The sequence below is a fragment of the Carcharodon carcharias genome, chromosome 22 (assembly GCF_017639515.1).
Source record: "Carcharodon carcharias isolate sCarCar2 chromosome 22, sCarCar2.pri, whole genome shotgun sequence".
NCBI lineage: Eukaryota > Metazoa > Chordata > Chondrichthyes > Lamniformes > Lamnidae > Carcharodon > Carcharodon carcharias.
The window spans coordinates 31272875-31295095 of NC_054488.1; the positions used below are offsets into that span (position 1 = coordinate 31272875).

The following is a 22221-nucleotide window of genomic DNA, read 5'->3' on the forward strand; positions in this document are numbered from 1 at the left end:
ATTTGCTCGACATAAACTTGAAAGTCCATAGTAGCCTCCAAAGCCCTTAATAAAGATGATCCCATCCTTGTCGCCATTTGAAGTGTTTTGTCACATCTTAATAATTAATACACACACAGCTATCTGCTCCTGAACTCCAACTTCCTGTATGAAAAACAGAAGGTTCCTTTATTTCTTATTCTCCATTCTCCAGAGGGCAATATCTCTGGGACTTAGCACACCCTACTGGCAGGTTTTATATAACAATCCTGTTTAACTAAAATGTCCTTTTACAAAAAAGCATAAACATTAAACGCTAACATCAGAAATACTAATTTGCTTGCCAGCTTTACTAGACAAATATGGGGTCACTTCAACCATCAACACTAAACTTATATGATTTTCTATGATCTCATCTTTTCCAACAGTGAACACATTTGAAGCTACCAATTTGTCACAAGCTTCACCTACTGGTACAGCATATCCTGAAGACATGATATAGAATCCCATAAATACTACAGCCTTCCCTTTTAATTTCCAACAATCCACACCGGCATGTCCTTTCTTATGACAAAAACAAAATGTTGGTTTCCTTGAATATCTTCCATACAGTCTTTTTTATTATCAAATATCTTATCCCTTCACTTTCTTTGTGAGTTTGCAAACAAAGGTCTACTGCTACTCACATGCTTGTGAGACAATTCCTAATCATTAGCCATTATGGCAGCTGCTCTTATCATAGAAACTTTATGGTCTTCTAGGTGGGACCTTATTTCCAAAGGGACACTATTTTTAAATTCTTCCATTAGATTTTCAAAATGTTTTTCAACCTTCATAGACCTATACACCTATCAAATATCATTTTTTTCCCCTAGCAAATTCCACAGAAGTCTGATTCTGTTTCTTCCTTAGATTTCTAAACTGTTGCTTGTAAACTTTTGGAACTAACTCTCAGGCATTGAGAAGAACAGTTTTCACTGTATCATAATTACTATACTGTTTATCCAAAAGGAATGAATACACTTTTAACACCTTCCCCATGAAAAAGCTTTGTAATAAAATTGTCCAACTTTCGCCCAGCCATTGGAATCTTGTTGTTATTTTCTGATTAAGAATGCTTCAAGATGCTACATCGATTGAAACAAAGTTAAAATGAGGTGTGGTTTGTTGGGTGCAGATCAAATCGGGCAGCATGTAAACAACAGCTTCTTCTATAAGTAATCTGGTAAAGTCATTTCCTGTTTTTATTATAACTCTACTATTAGCTCAATATGAATTTGTGAAGTTTTAGTATTTTATGAAATGTCCAAGGTACTGTTCAAATTTGTGTTCTGATTTGTTTTAACTTAAGATTTCAGTGAAGTTGTGATCACCCATATACTAAACTTCACTTTAGTTTAAGCAGCAGATTGTACGATAATATACTAAATGCTCAGATTTATTGTGTAATCAATAAATTACTTGCATTGGCTATATTAAAAAGGGACCCAGTTATTTTCATGAAAAAATGACTTATGTAAATGGAAGACCAGATACATAACACATCTGTTCTTCAGCCTTGAATTTCTAAACTCCATTGTGAACTCATGTTCATTTTTTTTATATTAGTCATATCTTGCACAAGATGATTTTTTGCTGTGATTTGCTGTGTGCAACGTGTTGATAACGCATTCTATCCAATGCATCTCACCTTAGTTGGCAATCTCCAAGTGCAACAGAGAGCAACAGAAAGCTTCATCACCCTACACAGATGCACTAAGTCCAGAGGTTCAAGAACAGTGTCCAGCACATTGTATTATCACTGTTCAGATTAATTCCCTAATCAGCATCCAGTGATGTTGCCATGTTATCATTAATCTACAATCATCGCTCCCATTCTCCTGTGAACAACCCTGGCATTTAGAAAATGAGCTGAATAACTAATTGAAACTGCCTGTTGCTTTCAGCTAAATGAATTGGAGAAGTTAGACAACAACTGTATAAGGTGTTGCTAATTAGTGCAACAGGGAGGCTTATTTCAATAATGTCACATGAAGCAAAGACGAAAAGGAGGAAGATGGCCAGAATAAAATTAATAAACAATATGTGCAACATTATGGATCAATTGAGGAAATTTCAACAGATCACAATTCCAAAGGTGGAATTTTCCGGGTCCGGTGGCGTGCATGGAAAATATGGCGGGACCCACTTCATGATGACGTGAGGGCAGGTCGTGATTTTCCGCACGTTTCCCGCCACTGGTCGGCGGGGAGCTAATTGTAATATATTAGCATATAATTAAAAGGCCATCCTGCTAGGCTCTTGGAACCCCACCATATCGTCCGCCCACGTCGGCAGGAAAGCACACCGACGTGTTTCACTACAGCACGTAGGCGATGTGCACTTGGCGGCCTTCACTTTGGGGGAATTGAGGTGAGTGAGCAGCAGCGTTCTCCACAGCTTGTCCATTGGTTACAGGCTTCAGGGGCACCGGGGGGGAGGGGGAACTGATGCCTGGCTCGAGAAGCGACTACTGAGGGTGGAGGATGGTATCCGGGGGCAAGTGCTGGCCAGCCTCGGAGGTGACTGCAGAGGGGGGGTGGTCAAGTGCTGCCCTGGCGCTGCACTCTGCGCACAGGCAATCAAGGTGGGGGACAGGGTAAGTGAGGGAAATGGCCACGCCTTAGGGACACCTGTATAAACTGACCAAGCCTCTGCAAATAAGACAAATCAGACGCAGCCACAGTGATATGATTGGGACTGGGCTCCTAGCCTGCGTGCCCATGCAAGCATCACAGAGGCACCAAAGGACCACCAAGCGCTCCATACCTTACCCCTCCCCTCCCACCCCCCGGCACAGACTCCGAGTCCGCCACCACTTTACTGGACCACAGGGCAGTTGGGCTGCACACATTGTACATCTCCTCATCAACACTGGCCATGTAGCAGTCACTGCTGGAGGCACTCACAGCCCCTTGCAATCTCAGGTTCCTGATTTGGACCAGTCCCCCATGTTGCAGGTTGACAGGGCAGCCAAGTAGAGCACTCATCTCTGGCTGTCTGAGGGGTGACCAGCATTCTCTGGGAAGTGTTATGGGGCAGTCACACGGGGCCAGAAAAGGTGCTAAGTACAACCATGATAACCACGTCTCTCTCTCATGCTGCAGGATGAGAGAGATCATGGATCCTGGTGACCTAGCTGTATGCCTGATGGCTACAAAGACCGTAGAAGACGGAGGAGAGAGTGACTGAGGTTGCTGGCCATGCAAAGGCAGGAGCAGCAACCTCAGGAAGAAGGGGCAGCAGGAGCCCCCGCACACGCTGCCCAGGAGTGACAGTGAGCCATGGCTGGTCAGCGCCTAGCAACACCCAGAGTCTATAGACGCTGCCTTCCATTCCTGCAGATGACTGAGAACCAGTATCGCCGACGACTGCGCATGTCTTGGGAACTAGTAGCTCACAATCTGCCACTTACTGCAGGACTTGGCGCCAAGGGGACATGGAGGGCATCCACTGTCAGTGGCTGTGAAAGTGACCGCGGTGCTCAATTTCTATGCCAGTGGCTCCTTTCAGGGCTCCACAGGTGGCCTCTGTGGGATTTCACAATCAGCCACCCACAAATGCATCCATGGGGTCACGGATGCCATCTTCTCCATGGCCATAACTTTGTGCACTGCACCTGGGACCGGGACAGCCAGGATGCAAGGGCCATTGGATTCACCCTGATCTCGGGATTCCCACAGGTTGCAATCATGTGGCGCTCAGATCTCCATCACTACACTTGGTGGACTTCATCAACTGCAAAGGCTTCCACTTGCTGAACATGCAACTGGCATGTGACCACCAGAAACATATCCTGCAAGTGTACATGAGGTTTCCAGGGAGTGTGCACGATGCCTAAATCCTGAGTTGCTCACAGATCCCTGCAGTCTTCCAGGGTCCACAGAGTCTGCAGGGTTTGCTCCTCGGGAACAAGAGCTACCCACAGAGGGTGTGGCTGACACCCGTGCGGTGGCCTCAGACTGCAGCAGAGCGACGCTATAATGAGGCTCATGCAGCAGCTTGCAACTTGGTGGAGCGACCATTGGGATGCAGAAGATGCGGTTCCGGTGTCTGGTGGAGCCCTGCAATACAGTCCGCAGAGGGTATCACAAATCATCATCGTCTGCTCCGCCCTTTCCAACCTGGCGCTGCAATGGGGAGAGAAGCTGGCTGAGCAGCAGATGGAGGAGCTGCATGTCTCCTCTGATGAGGAAGACACTGACAAGGATGAGAGTGAAGGTGTCCTCGGTGATGACAATGATGGGAATCAGACTCTCGCACTGGCCAGACGGGGCAGGCACATTGGGGAGGCCCTCATAGCTGCCAGGTTTGTGGAGGATGATGATGACATGCAGTGAGGTGCCCCAGTAGATCCTCACTTCGCAGTTGTGAACGTTTGACTCCAGTCTGGCTTATCTCAGCAACAATACCCTCTGTCAGAATGCTCCTGTCATGGAGACGCAGTGGAGGCCCTAATAGTCACTCGATCACAGGAGGATGATGGCTACATGCAGTGAGGACACTCCATAGATCTTCACATAGACTCTGAGAATGTCCGACTCCTGTCTGGCCGAGGGCAGCTCAGAGACACAACCATGAAACTTTAGACACATCTGATGCTGTGTCCGCCTTCAGCACCTCAGCCCTTCAGGAGCTGGTGCACAGCATCACTGGTTGCAGATGAACAAAGAACAAAGAAAAGTACAGCACAGGAACAGGCCCTTCGGCTTTCCAAGCCTGCGCCGATCATATTGCCCGTCAACTAAAACATTTTGCACTTCCAGAGTCCGTAACCCTCTATTCCCATCCTATTCATGTATTTATCAAGCTGCCTCTTAAACACCACTATCGTACCCGCTTCCACCACCACCTCTGGCAGCAAATTCCAGACACTAATAGCGACACCAGATGCTGGTGTGATGGGGGCCAGCCCCACCTTAAAGGCGCTGAGAGCACACAGAGAGAATGAGAGAACTCTGTGGCACCTGCCCACTACATTCTGGCAGCAATGACCAGCACCATCGAGGTGCAGGCATTGGTAATGTTTCCAGGGAGTGAGAGGCTGGGCCATCACTGTGGTCTGAAGGCTGCACAGCACAGGGGAGAGGCCCTGGACTGAGACACCTGGAAAGGTTTCACACCTGAGTGACAAGAACACTGCTCATCAGGACAAGGAGCCATAGGCAGGGAGACATTCTTGGGAGTTTATTGACAATAGTGAACATTATGTACAAGTGATTAACACCCATGCCCAGGCTGTGCAACTATTTCTCCTTAAGTGTCCTAACCCTGCCACAATGTCTTGCTGCTCCCTGGTCATCCACAACAGAGGTGGAGGCAGCCTGCTGACTGTGACACCCTGTCTGTGATGTCTTTGGCGGGCATCCTCTGGAGGGCTGAGACTTAGAGGGCCCTGGCCTGCTTTTGGGTTCCTGCTAAATGGCAGTGGTACCCTCCTCAGCCTGTGGAGCTGGAGCTGCGGAGGTCACAGGAAGAGGGGAGTCAGATGGGCCGGTCACTCCCAGAGTCACCTGGGTGGATGGCCCCGGAATGTGCACCTGCTGACCCTCCTCCCTATGGGTGCCCGAGGGTCCCTGGCTGACTCCGTGAGCGGAAGGGATAGCTGGAGTGAGATTGAACTGTCCAGCACCCCTCTCATGTACACACTATTGGAGGCCAACTATGGTATCAGCGATGAGTTAAGCATGCGCAGCAGTGCAGGAGCGACATCCTGGACCAAGGTCTCCATGGCGGCCGCCATCCTGCCAGTGTTGACCTCGGTGCTTTGGCATGCCGGTGCTATCACCTCAGCCTGAAGATGGACAGACTCCTCCATCGTGCCTTCCAATCTGAGGAGTGCAGCGGACATCCCTTCCTGATGTTCCCGAGCTTGCCTTTGCAGCTCCAGCAACTGTGACATGACCAAGTCCAGAGGCTCCTCATCTGACTCAGACTCAGCAACGTTCTGGCCTCCAGCAGTCCTCTGAGTGCCAGAGACCTGGAAAGTCCCTGCCTCCACCTGCTATGGATTAGAAAGTGCAATGTGCTCACCAGATTGAGATTCCGAGGCTACTGTAAAGCTAGGTCCTATCAAGCTGTGTGTCTCTGCACTGGTGGAGGGTGCCTCCAGATTCCTCTTCAGAGGTTTCTTCGGAGCTTGCTTGGAGGCTCTGGGTTGTGGATTCCTGGATGTGTGTGAAAACAAGGAGAGATAATCAGTGCATGGCAGTGGCCTGTGAGAAAGGACACATCACTCACAGCATGCTTGTCTGATGGGTGTTAAACTGCTGGATCCTCACTTGGTAGAGCACCGCCAACCACACCGTCAGCACAGGACCGGTCCCGGTCATCGCCGGCCAGCTGGATGGCTCTGTTTTCAAATTCTGTGAGAATTTGAGTTCCGGCATCCCTCCACCTGTCTGTGACCTTTCCTTCCTGTTGTGCTCTGGTTTGTCCTGCATGGATAGAGATGGGGAGAGTGTATCAGGGCTCCTGCCAGGCCAGATGATAAGTATGCCTAGCCCGTGTTGGTGGTGAGTGGTCCCATGGATGGGATGAGGACAATGATGGTGTGTGTGAAAGAGTGAATGGTGATGGCCCTTGCACAGGCAGTGAGTGAGGGCCCTGTAGGTTTGTGATGGGTTTGTGTGTGTATAAAAGAGTGACTTATCCTGGCGGAATGGAGATCATCATTCATCCTTTTGCGGTACTGGGTGGCTGTCCTCTTCTGAAGGGCATTGGTGCTGATGACCACTGCCAACCCCTCCCAAGCTGGATTGGTGACATTGTTACCCATCTTGCGGTCAGAGCAGGGGTACAGCAAATCCTGTCAGGCCTCCACAGCATGCAGCAGTTGCTCAAGGGTCCCGTCGTTGAAGCGGGGACTGCCGTCTTTTTGCCTTTGCTGGCCATGACCCCCAGGCAGCGGTGGTGAGTTGGTGGTGATGAGCGCTTTGCTGGCCACTGCCTTTTAAAGATGGTGGCCGGCATGATGTAACAGTGGGGCGATGGCAAGCGGGTGAATGAGAGCCCACCCTCCAAGGAAGCAGCGTGTTTCGTGGGAGTGAATATATAATGAAGCGGGTTCGGGAAGATATGGTGTGAAAACTCTCCATTTTCATTGGCAGGTAGGACTCCATTTTGCCTACCCGCTACCGCACTTAGTGCAAATCTGGGAAAATTCAGCCCTAAATTACCTGAAAACAAAAAGTGCTTTATTATAAACTGAGGGCTGCCTCTGTCAAATTGGGTGAAAGAACAAGTCAATTTATTGACCCACGGCATCAAAAAGAAAGAGGGTTTAATTTAAGAATTATCAGTTGGGAGCAGCTATTCACAAAATGAAATCTGTAACAGAGGTGAGTAATAAAACTACCTTGTAAATATGAAAAGATGTTGCCTTTAGTTGAAGTATTATATCCCTTTTTGTATCTAAGACACTATTTTAAACAGACAAACAGAGTGATAAATACAAGTAAACTTTATGCATACACCAGCAATTTACACTGCTGCAAGCACATTTCACTTTCCTTACAATTTAACACAGGAATCAGCAGATGTCATTAAAACTACTTACAGTCAGCCACAGAGGTGGTTTCATTGAGGTCAGCCCGTCACTGTCAGCTACAATATCAAACTAGCAAAAATGGGCATGTGTAATACAAGTCTATGTTTATTTGACCTGTTTTACATAAACTAAAGCATATAAAGCAGGTTACATATCCCTGTTTCAGCATCGTTCTGTATTTTACCTTATGTTTCCTTCATGGTTAGAGTATAAGATACAATGTGTTGTGGAAAAATAATAGAGATTACAAACATTACATTCATACAATATCAGTACCGTAGCCTGCCCTGTTTCACAATGTAAACATTTTATCATGATGACCAAAAACATTTTTAAAAAATGCAGATTGAACTAATTAGTATGTTTCCTTCTTTACTTCACCTTTTTTGCACAATGGTGGGCAGGACTAAAATTTGAGGGAATAGAGTCAGGTTAAGTCTTAAAGGCTTGAAAGATCCAATCGAAGTTTGGGCTCCATTTCCTTGGTTCTCACCTCAGAAGACATCACTCTGCTCTGCCAATAATGCCAGCTCCAAGAAAGTACCCCAGACAAAACAGACTCCAAACCTCTCAGTGCTCACAAACTCCTTCCTCAATACTAGTGGATCACAGGATACCTGCCACCAAATTCCCTTTCTACTCCCAGGTCCTGGGACTCCCCCACTGTGCTTACAAACCCCTTGCACTGCATTCCCAGTGTTCTCCAATCCTGGAACAATTCTAATGATGCTGAGGCCGCTCTTCCCAATACTTTCAATCCCAATCGTTGGAGGATCCCAAGAGCTGCCCCTGCGTTCCTCGGATCTCCCTCCAGTGTTGTGGGAACCTAGATGCTGTGATCCCATTCTTTTTACTGGCAGATCCTGGGTCCTTTTCACATTACTCTCCAGTTCCAGGGCTACTTCTAATACAGATGAATCAGCATTTCTGTTAATCCTATGTAGCATAATGCCCCAGTTCTTATTAAATTTTTGACTAATCATGAGCAATGTCATGGGAGATTTGCTAGTATTTAATTAATTGCTGGCTATCCCACTTCCCTAGAAGACATAGTCCATGAATTGTAAATGTACTTATTATCACTGAAGCCCAAATTGTGTCTTGAGGCTATGCAATTATTTAATTAATTACTTAATGAATTCACTGCTGCCAAGTTGTCTAGATATCATTAGGAAATAGGGTTTGGGGAACGGAGTTTTAGAGCTGCAATATTGCTCCAATGTTGGGAACACTGAAAGGTAAATATAATGGTTATTTTAACAGAGATTATACCCATTAAACATACTGCAACCAGTTGTGACTACATTATCAGTGTCACAATTGTGATAAAACAACAGTGACAAAGGAAGTATGAAAGTGCGACATAGAAGTGTACAGAATTCTAAGAAATCTATGCCCATATATGAAGATCTCTTGTGGCACTGCTCACTATAAATCTTGGATTATGCTTGAGACATGTTCTTTGTTTTAGATAAGTTTAATGAGGACAATTTGAAGAGATGGTTATTCTGACTGACGTAAATATGATATCTTTTGTTCCTTTGTGCACTGCAAATAATCATTTTTCCCGTTTCCCTAACAAAAGTACTTTGAATGAAGTGTGGCACAGAAGAAAGTTACATAGAAGGTACTATGGACACCATGCTGCTGGACGTTATTAATGGATTTTCTGTGGGGTTGTTGACAATACATTAGATGATGTTCTGCTTTACAGGGACAGAAGTGTAATGTACTAAGCCCAGTCCTTTTAAGGCCACAAAACTTTACAATTGATAAAAGCACGGTGAGGCAATTTAGGGTTGCCTAGTCAGGAAAATTGAAAATTGAAATATACTTGCATGTTTTAGATAAAAACAAAAAACTGCGGATGCCTTCAAGGTAGGCATTTCTTGAAGAAGAGTGGCAGTCAATTAAACACAGAGGTAAAAACAAAAAACAAAAAACTGCGGATGCACAGAGATAAAAACAAAAAACTCCACCCCGCACCCCCCACCCCCCCACCCCAAACCCACCTTAAACCAGCTTATATTTCACCCCTCTCCTAATATTCAGTTCTGTTGAAGGGTCATGAGGACTCGAAACGTCAACTCTTCTTCTCCGCCGATGCTGCCAGACCTGCTGAGTTTTTCCAGGTAATTCTGGTTTTGTTTTGCATGTTTTAGACACCAGCCAAGTTATCAAAGATTTTCTGACTTTTCTGTATCAGTGTAACATATCGATTAATGTGGGCAGCTAAACAATGGATTTACTTGAACTATGGATGAGCGGAATGCAACAACACTGACTGTCATAAAGGTACAGGGATACTGCTGACTTACCTGTATAGTGACCTCCTTGCATGCTCCCATGGTGGTTGCACACAGCATACAAGTCATACATATAGTTTTCGTGATTACTCCCAGAAGGAGTACGTGGTCGTCGCCATGGTGACCAGTGGGATAAAAAGTTCTTAGTGCTCTGAGTTCTTTTTGCTACATGAGGTGTCATATCGAGGCCAATTAGTGGAAATTTTACCAGAGTAGAAAGCTTGGTTCTTCTCTCTCCCATCTGAAAAATTAAAATGTTGTACAACATTAACTTTCTTTGATTTATCTAACACTGTGCTAAAATCCCTAAAAATGAAAAAAGCATTGTCAGCATAATTTTGTTCAGTTTATTGAGTTTCATTCTTGTTTTAATGCTCACAATTCACAGGGAGAAATAAAAATGGTCTTGCCTGCCCTTTTATTTAAATGGAGTCCACAAAACAAAACATTTGTTAAAAAAACAACAGAATCATAAGTATTGGCAACTCAACAAACAATATTAACTCCACACCTTGTGAAAGTCAGTACAGGGTGTGTAATTATTTGCGCTTCCTTTTTCGGTGTGAAATGTTTATACCACTGAAGGGAAAATATCTTTTGAATGCCCTTAACAATAAGAATTTTATTGATGGCTAAACTACATTATCTACAAGCTCACACAGGATTATAGAAAAACATTAATAGACACTTGTCGATCAGACAGTACAGTCTTCAGATAAGAAAGCACTGAACAAGCAGCACGTAACATGCATCATAAGTTAACCCCACTAAATTCTCAACAAAACATGAACAACAAGAAGCATAGGCATTTCTGAAGGAACAAATCCTTGAGATGTGCATGTGAGAATTAGGAAGGAAGTGTGGACACAAAGAATATAAGATCTAGCTTCTGCACTATGGTTGACTAGGACAGGTGAGTTTAAGACTAATGGAAATAAGATGTCTAAAGATTCAACAGACTTGGAGTGATCATTGGTTTGACTCCAGGACAGACCTAATTGTGTTTTTTTTATGTAAACTATTTATTATGGTTAAATAATGATAATCCTGGTGAGAGATAGCGTCTCTGTTAAGCTGGAATCAAGTCCACAAACCTCACTGACACCTGGTGTGGAAGCTATCCAAGATGGGATAATTCCTACACCCCAATAACAGCTGCCTAAACCACAAACCCCTTCAAGTACATTGGACTGTGTTACTCATTTAGGGGGTTTCAAAGTCAACTCCTAGGACAGAATCATCCCAGATTTGCACCAACTGCAGTAGCAGGCAGGAAAAAGGACATTTTACCTGCTGGCCAGTATAACAGGTTTTCACGCCGTATTGTCCCAATCACACCTTGTTAATCATAGATTCCGTGGAAACACGCCAGGTCACTCTGATTCGTCCGCCCCCTGTCACCTCAGGCCTGAAGTAAACCAGGCGCCATATTTAGAGGCTGGCCCTGCAAAGAGCTAGCACTCAAGGGATAGGAAGCTGCTGAGAACTGATGGCTGCCAAAGGGAAGAAACATGCTGCACCCAGATTTGGCGACGCATCCCTCGAGCGCCTACTGGATGCAGCGGAGGCCTGCTGTGACATCCTCTACCACTGCTCTGGGCAAAGGCCAGCAAGCAAGGTCACCAATCCAGCATGGGACATGATGGCAGCGGTGGTGAGTCCCAACGCACTCCAAAAGACGACAGCCACCCAGTGCTGCCACAGGATGAATGGTCTCATACGTTCTGCCAGGGTATCTCACTCTTCTCATCACTCTCAGCTCACACACACACAAACCCATCACACATCCAGAGGAATCTCACACCTCAAGGGACACCACCACTAACTCTCACACACATCCTCATCTTCAACGGCTCATACCCTCTGTAGCTCGTGACCTAATCCCGTCTATGGCTCCGCTCACCACAAACATTCTATGCAGTGCCAAGCATCCCGCTCACACTCTCTCCATCTGTTTTCATGCAGGAGAAACTGGCTCACAACAGCAGGGAGAGGTCCCAGACAGAGGGCGGAGTGGCCCACATTGGGCCCCTCACTCACTTTGAGGAGCGTGACATCGCACTGACTAGTGACCCTGCCTGGGGCAACATGAAATTACAGTGAACACCCACATGAAGATCCTGCACCACATCATCCCTCTCTCAGTGCAAATGTGAGTGCTCTATCTCTTGTTTTTGGCCCTGCTGCCATGCTCTCATTATCTCTACTTTGGTTCACAGGGAGCTCTGCCAAACGACCGACACCCTCAGCCAGCCAGTCCCTCAGCTCTATCCACATCCTCATCTCCAGTGAAGAGGACACCTCCTCCATTGAAGAGGAAATAAGCAGCCTGGAAGACCCGTCACAGCGCTTACCCACACCCTGTACCAGCGGAGAGACACACACCTAGGTGGGATTTAGATCTAGAGCAGGCTCGGGTTCACAATCTGGTGGTCACCGCATGGACACATGTCCGCAGCAGGAAGAGGCAGGTTCAGCTGAGCTCCCTGGCACTTGTAGGACTGATGGGGAAGAGGCATCTGTGAGGTCCAAGTCAGATTACCAGCCTATGGAATCGGCCTTCCAACTCATCCTGCAGAGTCAGCAGAAGGCATGGGAACACAGAGCTGTTGGGAGCCCTCAACAGAGTGGCACGCAAGTCAAAGGAGTGTGTCCGCCTGCTCTCTGATGAAGTGGTACCCACATGTGCATGAATAGAGATCTCCATGGGAAAAATGACGGATACCATGGAGACGTTGGTCCAGCAGAATTCAGAGATGTGCACAGATCTCTACTCAATCGCAGTAGCCTTGGGTGAGTTCCTGCAGTGACAACGAGAGGGGGAAATGGGGCACCTCGACATTCTTCCATGTGCTCCTTCCCCTCAAGAAGTCAGATTGTTGCCCTCAGGCACTTGAAGGGAGGAGGAGCAGCAGCTGGACACCCCTGGGTCATCCACTCAAGAATCTCAGAAGCTGTTCTCTCTCCCTCTGAGTCCCCTTTACCTGTGACCACGACAACCTCATCCTCTGTCAGAGCATCCGGCCCACAGGAGGACAGCCAAAGCAAGCCTCAAAGCCCCAGCTCTCCAGGGGACCATGCCAAAGTCAGCAGAGGCAATAAGGACAACCATTGCACAGGCTGTCTCCACCCCTCCTGCGGATGTCAGGGCAGCACCTAGAAACAGTGGTAGGCCTAGAAAAATTAACAATTTCTGATCACGGGTGATCACATTTTGTCACTTTATAATCTGAAAATATATTCACTTTCACGAATAACGTGTAATGTTGTCTTTCAGCTTCATTTACAGGCTTCACGAGTCCTTCCCCCGCATCCCCCCAATTAATAGTTCAGCTGCATGCAGCCGGCCCACTAGTGATTCTGGAGGGAGAAGTGTGCTTGTGTGTGTTTGGCAGTGAAATTCAGAGCCTTATGCAAGCATTTGCCCATACATGTGGATTCTTCCTCCTTCACACTCATCTCAATTTCCCAAGCATTTTCAATGTTGCATGCTGGGCTCTCCTTCAGTTGTCCATCAGAGCTGACCTGTATCTCCGCCCACCTACTGACCGCACTCTAATGCGGCACCTGTGCCCGTCCAACACAAGGCTCCTCTCACCTTCAATTTCAGAAGCATGGCGGTTGTTAAGTATGTTTTCAGCTCCCCCGTCCTTTCCCTCTACCAGTCACTCATGTTCTTTCTCCCATCACTGTTGACCCTCCCTGGCATCACCTTCCACCTCCCCACTGTCACCTACCAACCAGAACCCTTTTCTTTCCAGGATGTCTGGGTGAACGTGTACATACCCTATCTTCCTGAAAAATCCACCCCAATCTACATTGACCTTCCTGACCTCCTCCTTTCTATCCCCAGGATCTGTGTCTGCTTCCAAGTCCCCATCAACCAACCTCGCCGTACCTTCTACCACTACCATCGCACCCTCATCCTCCAACCTCATGCTGTCCTTTCTCATTCCCACCATTCCCTCCAGCACACCCACCTTCATTTCACTCCCCAGAGGCAGTCATTGACTCCACAGACCCCTCCCCTTGCACATTCAACTGGACATCACCCCCTTACTCCTTTCTCCACTCTTACTTCATCCGTTCCCCCAGACTCCTTTCTCCCCATGGACTCAATTTGACCTCTGAACTCCTTACTCTCCCCGAACTCCTTCCCCCCTCCAAATTCCTTCCTTTACATCTTCCTCCCCTTTTACATCTTCCTCTTCAGTTGCTGCATTCTCCCGTTATACCCTCCTTCCCCGTAGTCCTCCCCCCTCCCAACCTTCACCCCCACTCCCAACCTCATTCTTCTCCAGTACATCTTCCTCTTCCAGTCAAACCTCAACCTTCCTCTCCACTCCCGCGACAATCATCCATAGCGGCCCATGGCCAAGAATGTGATGTCCCTGAGCAGACCCCAGGCATCAACAGTGATCTTCCACCTTCCATGAGCTGCTTCGCAACGGAGCCATGTCCATGAGAATTTCCCCCAACATGCGAAGCTCATGTTCCTCCAGGGTCCAGTAGCTGTAGGGCTCCAGCATCTTCTGCACCTCGTACGTCTGCAATATGAGCAAGGCCCTATCAGTGAGTTCTGACTACTGTATGTCACATTAGTCAAGGTAGGTTCTGGGCCGGTGTGTTTTCCCGCCAACGTGGGCAGTAAATTTGACATGGGGGGGATGATTCCAGTGAGCTGGGCTTATAATTAGATGCAGATATATTAAAATGATGTTCCCAACATATGGCAGCGGGAAAAGTCATTGACGGGTGGAGCTGACAATCGCAAACTAGTTTCAGGACGTCGTGAAACCGATTTTTGGTCTTCCCGCCATATTTCCACTCAGCCCGTTATGACATCCAACGCCAGCGGGGAGGGAAAATTCCAGCCCCAGTCTCAAGCCAACTAATTAATATTTATAAAGGGTCACAGTTGTTCAAAGGGCAGCCTCCAATGAGAAGATCTCACACAAAACTCTGAAAATATGTGGAAGAAAAATTGTTCAAGTAGAAAGACAAAAAAGCTTGGGATAGAGTCATTAGGATAAAATCAATGGTTACAAAACAGAAAGAGGCCATTCCATCCTTCAAGTCTGTGCTCTCTGGAGAGGCATAAAATTATCCATTAAATGTCCAAAGGAATGACAACATAAATGTTTTGAGATCATACTGTGGGTTATTACAAACGAATGTGTTAACACATTTGAATCAAAATTCACTGACTGCAATTTTAACAAAGGGGTGTTAACCAGTTTAAATTTGCTAAAGTAACCAAGGAATTTCATAACAATATAAAACACATTATTGTTACTATCACACAGCACAATTTTACCTCAAAAGAGGACAATGTAATGTCTAGTATAGGGATCGTGGTATGTACTGAGTTAGGTTGAATCATTCAAAATGCTGCACTGAGCTGCACAGGAAATGCAACAAAACAAGCTACATTTTATTGCAGTATTCTTTGATTATACTCTGAACTGCTCATCCGACCCAAAATAACAACTATATGGAATAGCCTCTCCATAACTATAACCATAACAAACTTTTTATGCACTTGTCAAAGACAATCAATTTATACCCAGGGTATTGTAAAATAAGAGAAAATGTTTGAATAAATCACAGTCCTATTTTAACACACAAATACCTGTCGAAATCGCTTCAGGTGAATGATAAGAATGTCAGGCAAAGTCCATAGATTAAGCTTGACCATCCCCTGCTGAAGATTTTTACAATGTGGGCATCGCCAGGCATCATCTGGAGCTAACTGCAGAGAAACGATTGAATCACATCATTGTTCTAAATCATTGCCAACACTGAAGGTACAGCTTGCAACAGAAAATAAGATTTTGTGTTTATTGTGCTCTCTCTTTGCACTGCAATAAATTACAATGAGTGCACTGACATAACATTGTACCACACCACAGGTCTATAACCAATAATTCATGACCAGTAATTTACCACTTGGTAAAATGTTGATTTTAACTGGGCTGTTGGAAGGTGGGTACCAAAAGGATGAAAAGAAAATAAATTTCACACATCACTCAAAAGCTAAGTTGCTTTTATGTCCAACACCATTCCTGCCTGAGTTCACCCACTGTTTTTGTTACCTCTAGACCTGATTATGCCACCACACTCCTCACTGGCCTCCCACTTTCTATACTCCATAAACTTGAGGCTATTCAAAACTCTGCTGCCCGTAACCTAACTTGCATCAAGTCCTGTTCCCTACTACCCCTTGTGCTCACTAGCCCACACAGGCTCCAGGTTTAGTAGTGCCTCAATTTTTAAATTCTCACACTAGTTTGCAAATCCCTCCAAGGCCTTATCCCCATCTCTGTAATTTTTCCCAGCTCTACAACCCTCTGAGATACCTCCAATTCTGGCCTCCTGAGCAATCCCGATTTTAACTGCTCCTCCATTGGTGGCCTTGCCTTCAGTTGCCAAGGCCCAAAGCTCTGATGCTCCATCCCTATACCTCTCCACTCTCCTTTTAGCTGCCCCTTAAAACTCTGACCAAGCTTTCGGTCTTCTGTGCCAATATCTCCTTATGTGCCTCACCATCGAATGTTATTTGATAACTCCTCGTGAAGCACCTTGGCATATTTTACTGTGTTAAAGGCACTTCATAAATACAAGTTACTGTTGTATCACCTGGGGACTGGTTGCAGCACACACTTGGCACAGACCACAAAACAAGTCATTTACTCAACCTTTCCCTCAGGAATAGTTGTTAGTATGATAGGGGTTTGAAAAATATGGAAGAAATAAGTAAAATAACCATGTGCCTGGATTTGGCACATTAAATTCAATTTTGTTAGGCACGTCCTTCAGAAACAACCACTAACACGGGTCTCCTTCAGATTTTTTTTACACTGCAGAAAGGTCAGCCACTATTATCATTTTTAAAGATGCAGCTGAGTTCTCACCAGTAACGAGTGTCCTGTCCCTATTTGATGGACAATCCAATCACCTCCCCTTACCTGTTCCTCCTTTGTATACAGTTCAAAGCACTCGGCCAATGTACAGCTGTGTGCCTGCTGATGCGCCTGCTGCTGAGTCCGAACACTCTCTCTGTCCTGGACAACTTCCTCCTGAATGCTTCCGAACAAACTGAGAAACAAAGACATGTTTATAAACTTTAATGAAGCCCTATTGCTCTCTACAAACAGGACCAACTGGTGCATTGGAATACACTGTTTAGGAAAACCATTATAATTCAACTGGCTAGTCCCAAACGTGGAACATTACCACAGTAAACTCTATTACTTATATCTCTCAATCGTTTATTTTGCCTAAAATGCATGTTGCTCTTAAATTTGCTGCCTCATCATCTTCCTGGTTAATTTGTGTCATAGTAACCTCTCTATGAAATACTTAAATAAGCCTGGTTACCATCTGTCTTCTGAACATGAATTTATGGTTAGAGTCTGTGGTTATGCCAAACAATTTAGACTCTTATAATTCTGAAAAACTTTATATGAGCTCCTGAACTGCCTTTTCTCGAGTGTGAATATTCCCAGCTCAGTTTGATTTGCACAGGTCAGATGCCCAAGCCCTAGCGTATATATGGACTTTATGTATTTTTGTAATAGTAGATGAGTAGAAATTACCTGAATTTACCAAGTCTTTCCTGCCTTATTCACTGGCCTCTTATGTTTTTTTGCCTGCTGTGGGGTAAAGCAGCTAATGAACTGAACCCAGTGTCATCTCACCCAGTGTTAACTTGGTCCACCTTCAAATTAATTACATGTGCATGAGACATAGAGACCTGGTCCACAATTTGAGAGTGTTTCATTTTACATTCCTGAGTTTTGTGCTAGTGCATTCAGGGCATTGGGAGTCCAGTCTGTTTAAGGTACTTGCTGACACTTGATCTCAAATGGATATCTGCATTGACCTGAATTTCTAACAACACAGTTGGATCTATTGGCCCTACACTCTGCAATTCTGGATTTTATTACCTACAAGGAACTTTACCATCACCTTAATCACCATCAAACAAAATGACAAAGCAATGGAGTTGCATTCCCTCATATTCATAATCCACCAGAATGCTCACTTTCAATGCAAGCCCCCTGTTCATTTTACACATTTGAGTATAGTTTAGCAACATGTTCCTACAGGTGAAAGCCAAATAATAATCCAGCTCAACTGTCTGCACTTGCACACTCACCTATCTTTCGTCCTTTGATCCCATTCCAAAACAAGCTTTATATGTGGGGGCCCACCATGGCCACAGGAACGTAATGCCCTAAAAGTAACAACTACATTTTAGAATCACTCAACAAAACTTTCATGCACAGCCCTTGCTTTGGAGGCAACATAAGATGTGCTTCCTTCACACACCAAATTAGTGCAAATTTAGGACAGATCAACAAATGCATGGTTGTCCCATCATCAGTGAAGATCACCAATCAGTCAAATGCATTGACCCAAAACTTCAGATCAGAGTCAGAACCCTGTGTCCAATCCTGGTCAGACAGAAAACTACCCACTTACCTGCATATGTTGAAAGGCTCTGAATTCTCCACAATGCAGAAGAACTCCCTCAGTGCAGGAATCCTCGCAGGGAGCAGTGAAGAGAATCAGTGCAGAAAAGACGACACCTTTTTATGGCACTAGCTTTTGTAACTAGCTGTTTAAATGTCCAGCATGAATGTTAATAAATGGATGAATGTTAGTGAATGGATGAATGTTAATAAATGGATGAATGCTAATAAATGGATGAATGTTAGTGAATGGATGAATGTTAGTGAATGGATGAATGTTAGTGAATGGATGAATGTTAGTGATATGGTGGTTTGGTGAGGTAGGTGGATGGCAGGGTGGCAGGAGGCTGAGGTGTTGGGTGGCAGGTGGGTGAGATGAGGTGGCAGATAGCGGAGATGATAGAGTGGCAGGTGGGTGGGATGGCAGGCTGGCAAGTGGACAGGGTGTCAGGATGGCAGGTGAGTAGGGTGGCAGGTGGGTGAGATGGTAGGGTGGCAGGTGGGTAGGGTGGGTGAGGTCAAAAGGAGGGTAGGCGGGTTGAGGGCTAGTCAGGTTGGGTTGTGGGGAGTTGGGAGTCAGGGGGGCTTGTTGGATGGTGAGGGATAGTCATGTCAGTTGCGGGGGGGATTCTGGGTGTCAGGGGGGAGGTTGGGTGGTGGGGCTTGTCAGGGTGGCTCAGGGGTAGTCGGGGGTCGGGTGTGGGGTCAGGTGGTGGGGTTTAGTCAGGTCGAATTGGATGGGGAATCGGTGGGAAAGTTGGGGGCATCGGGGACAGGGGTAATCACATTAGATCAAGGGAGGCAGGGGTTCTGCAGGATAGTCAGAGGGTCAAGAGGGGAGTTGGTTGGGGGGGTGGGGGGGTCGGTAGTATAGTTACCCAGGAGTCAGATTAGGATTTTTATGTCTAACATTTCCTGGCTAAGTGAGTCAAACCGTCCAAAGTCTTCAACTGAAACTCAGAGTTGGAGACTTTTTTGGTGGGTCTCAGGAAGCAGGGGAAATTGCACATTGGAAGTTCAAAGTTCCCAGGAAATTCTGATGGAGTCAATGTGATGGCAATTCTGCAGGGTCCTGAAGTGCCTCTTCTGGGGTACATTGGTCTCCGGAGACAAGAAGATCCGGGCCATAGCACTCTGTGATTACACAGTAATGTTTGTTTTATGTGTGATGGAGCAGCCTTGCCCTTACTATCAATGGAATCCTGATTGGGAATGCCCAGGGCTATTTCCCTAGAGGGAAATGTTTAGGAATATCCAGTTGACACTTTTCAGGTGCTGGCTTGCTTTGGAAACTTGCACAAACAACTCATTACTGGTTTTGTCAAATTGCACTACCGAGGGACAAAAGGGGCTGATATAAACATGATAGTGCTGTTACTTTACTGCAGTGTTGGTGTGAACTGGTTTCATATTGCATTGACACAATGAGCCAAATCTTCCAAATCACTGTCGGATTACCACTCTGCTCCTATTTTCTTTACCTTACATTGCAGTTCCACGTTTCTCACCCAGACTTCCAACCTGTGCCGCCTGAGAAATGTGGAACTCCGGGATCCTTGCCTCGCAGTGCAGGAGTGTTGGGGAAAACCAAGCCAAGCCCCCCCACCCCATCCTCACCCTTTCAGCGATAGCTGCCCTGTTCTGGTAAATTTAAACACCCCTTTGTTTAAATGCCACTTTGACAAGCTACAGGAGAGAAGCTAAGTGTGTAAGGTAAGTGGGTGAGGGCTAGGATGGGTCAGGGGTGGTGAGGTAATGTCGGACGCAGGGTGAGGGGTGAGGTAGTGGAGGTTTGGAGAGATAGTCGGGGTTAGGGTTAGTTGGGAATTTCGGGAGGGTAGTCAGGGGCTTCGGGGGGCTGGGGACTTTGGAGAGGTAGTCAGGCAGTGTAGTCGGGCAAGGAAATCGGGGTCAAGTATGGGGATGGGAGGGTGGGTGTGGGATGGTGTCAGCACGATAGAACTAAGGAGTTAGAAATGGTTTCAATCCCTCAAATTTTTCCTGGTAACTATTCTGGTAAGTGAGTCAGGACCATCTGAAGTCTCCAACTTTAATTCAGAGTTTTGGAAGGTTCCAGACAGAGGGGAATTGTCCATTGAAAGTTGAAATTTCCCGTGTAGTCAGTGCATGGGGACCTCTGAAGGGTCCCCCCAGAGCATTTTCCAAGGTGCCTCCAGAGTATGACCAGAGACCAGAAGATCTGGGTCAAAGAATCAATATTGTAAATCCAGCTTTCAGAGCTGACCTGAGCCCAGAACATGCAATGGGAGAATATTTGTTCCAAGTCAGGCCCTGACACAACTTTTACACTAATGCAAAGCAGTTTCATTTCAGCAACAGAAAATGTTTATATTTACACATAAAAAGCGCTTTGAATGTGAACACTGAACACTTCAGGGGCAGAATAACTGGAGATGGATATTGGAAGAAGGGATGGTGCAGTGACTGAAAGCAAAATCAGGAGATGTTGAGGTTTCTGAAGAGAGGAAGAGCAGCAGTAACACTGGGAAGAAGAGCAGCAGTAACACTGGGAGAAAGAGACACTGGATGAACAGCAGGAACACTGGGAGGAAGAGCAGCAGCAGGAACACTGGGAGGAAGAGCAGCAGGAACACTGGGAGGAAGAGCAGCAGGAACACTGGGAGGAAGAGCAGCAGGAACACTGGGAGGAAGAGCAGCAGCAGGAACACTGGGAGGAAGAGCAGCAGGAACACTGGGAGGAAGAGCAGCAGGAACACTGGGAGGAAGAGCAGCAGGAACACTGGGAGGAAGAGCAGCAGGAACACTGGGAGGAAGAGCAGCAGGAACACTGGGAGGAAGAGCAGCAGCGGGAACACTGGGAGGAAGAGCAGCAGCAGGAACACTGGGAGGAAGAGCAGCAGGAACACTGGGAGGAAGAGCAGCAGGAACACTGGGAGGAAGAGCAGCAGGAACACTGGGAGGAAGAGCAGCAGGAACACTGGGAGGAAGAGCAGCAGGAACACTGGGAAGAAGAGCAGCAGGAACACTGGGAGGATGAGCAGCAGGAACACTGGGAGGAAGAGCAGCAGCAGGAACACTGGGAGGAAGAGCAGCAGGAACACTGGGAGGAAGAGCAGCAGGAACACTGGGAGGAAGAGCAGCAGGAACACTGGGAGGAAGAGCAGCAGGAACACTGGGAGGAAGAGCAGCAGGAACACTGGGAGGAAGAGCAGCAGGAACACTGGGAGGAAGAGCAGCAGGAACACTGGGAAGAAGAGCAGCAGGAACACTGGGAGGATGAGCAGCAGGAACACTGGGAGGAAGAGCAGCAGGAACACTGGGAGGAAGAGCAACAGGAACACTGGGAGGAAGAGCAGCAGGAACACTGGGGGGAAGAGCAGCAGGAACACTGAGAGGTTAATGGAGAGTCTCAGACAGTCCCTTGGGATCGAGAATGGTTTGCTTTCAATCCAGTTCATTGGGTTTGGTGATGGTTGTTAAGTCCAATGCTGGATCTGCAGACTCGTTGGGGGCAGGTGTTGCTTCAAGAGTCAGATAGATGAGTTGTTTAGAGATTTGTGCGCTCCTCCGATGTCTCAAATTTGACTCTGCATGTTTCCAATAAAGTCTTTCAACATGTTCAGTGTATTCCCGAGTAGACCTTCTCCATTTTGGTTGGTCACAAGCCGGGGACTCCCATGACTCGGCAGATATGTTTGATCTCTTCAGGGATGTTTGAGGACATTCCTGCTGTCTCCTGGAAGTCTCTAACCACGACTGAGTTCCGTGTATAACAGTTGCTTCGGGAGTCTGGTGTCAGGCATCTGAAAGACATGTCCCGCCGAACAGAACTGGTTTTGAGTGATCAGCACCTCAATGCTGGGCATGTTGGCTTTGGGGAGGATTTTTT

The 22221-nt window shown here is 46.4% G+C and overlaps 1 protein-coding gene across 3 annotated transcripts in view; it reads right to left on the reverse strand.

Moving 5' to 3' along the window:
- usp43a (ubiquitin specific peptidase 43a) overlaps nucleotides 1-22221 on the reverse strand; it is a 603671-nt gene that overhangs the window by 24319 nt on the left and 557131 nt on the right. For 2 of the 3 annotated variants that reach the window (XM_041217139.1, XM_041217138.1), the window contains 4 exons: nucleotides 18035-18112; nucleotides 16842-16971; nucleotides 15506-15625; nucleotides 9886-10114 (listed from right to left, as the gene is read on the reverse strand). In XM_041217139.1, coding sequence (XP_041073073.1) covers nucleotides 9886-10114; nucleotides 15506-15625; nucleotides 16842-16971; nucleotides 18035-18112 — 557 coding nt within the window. The remainder of the gene's footprint in view (nucleotides 1-9885; nucleotides 10115-15505; nucleotides 15626-16841; nucleotides 16972-18034; nucleotides 18113-22221) is intronic. The other variant, XM_041217140.1, reaches the window with a different exon arrangement.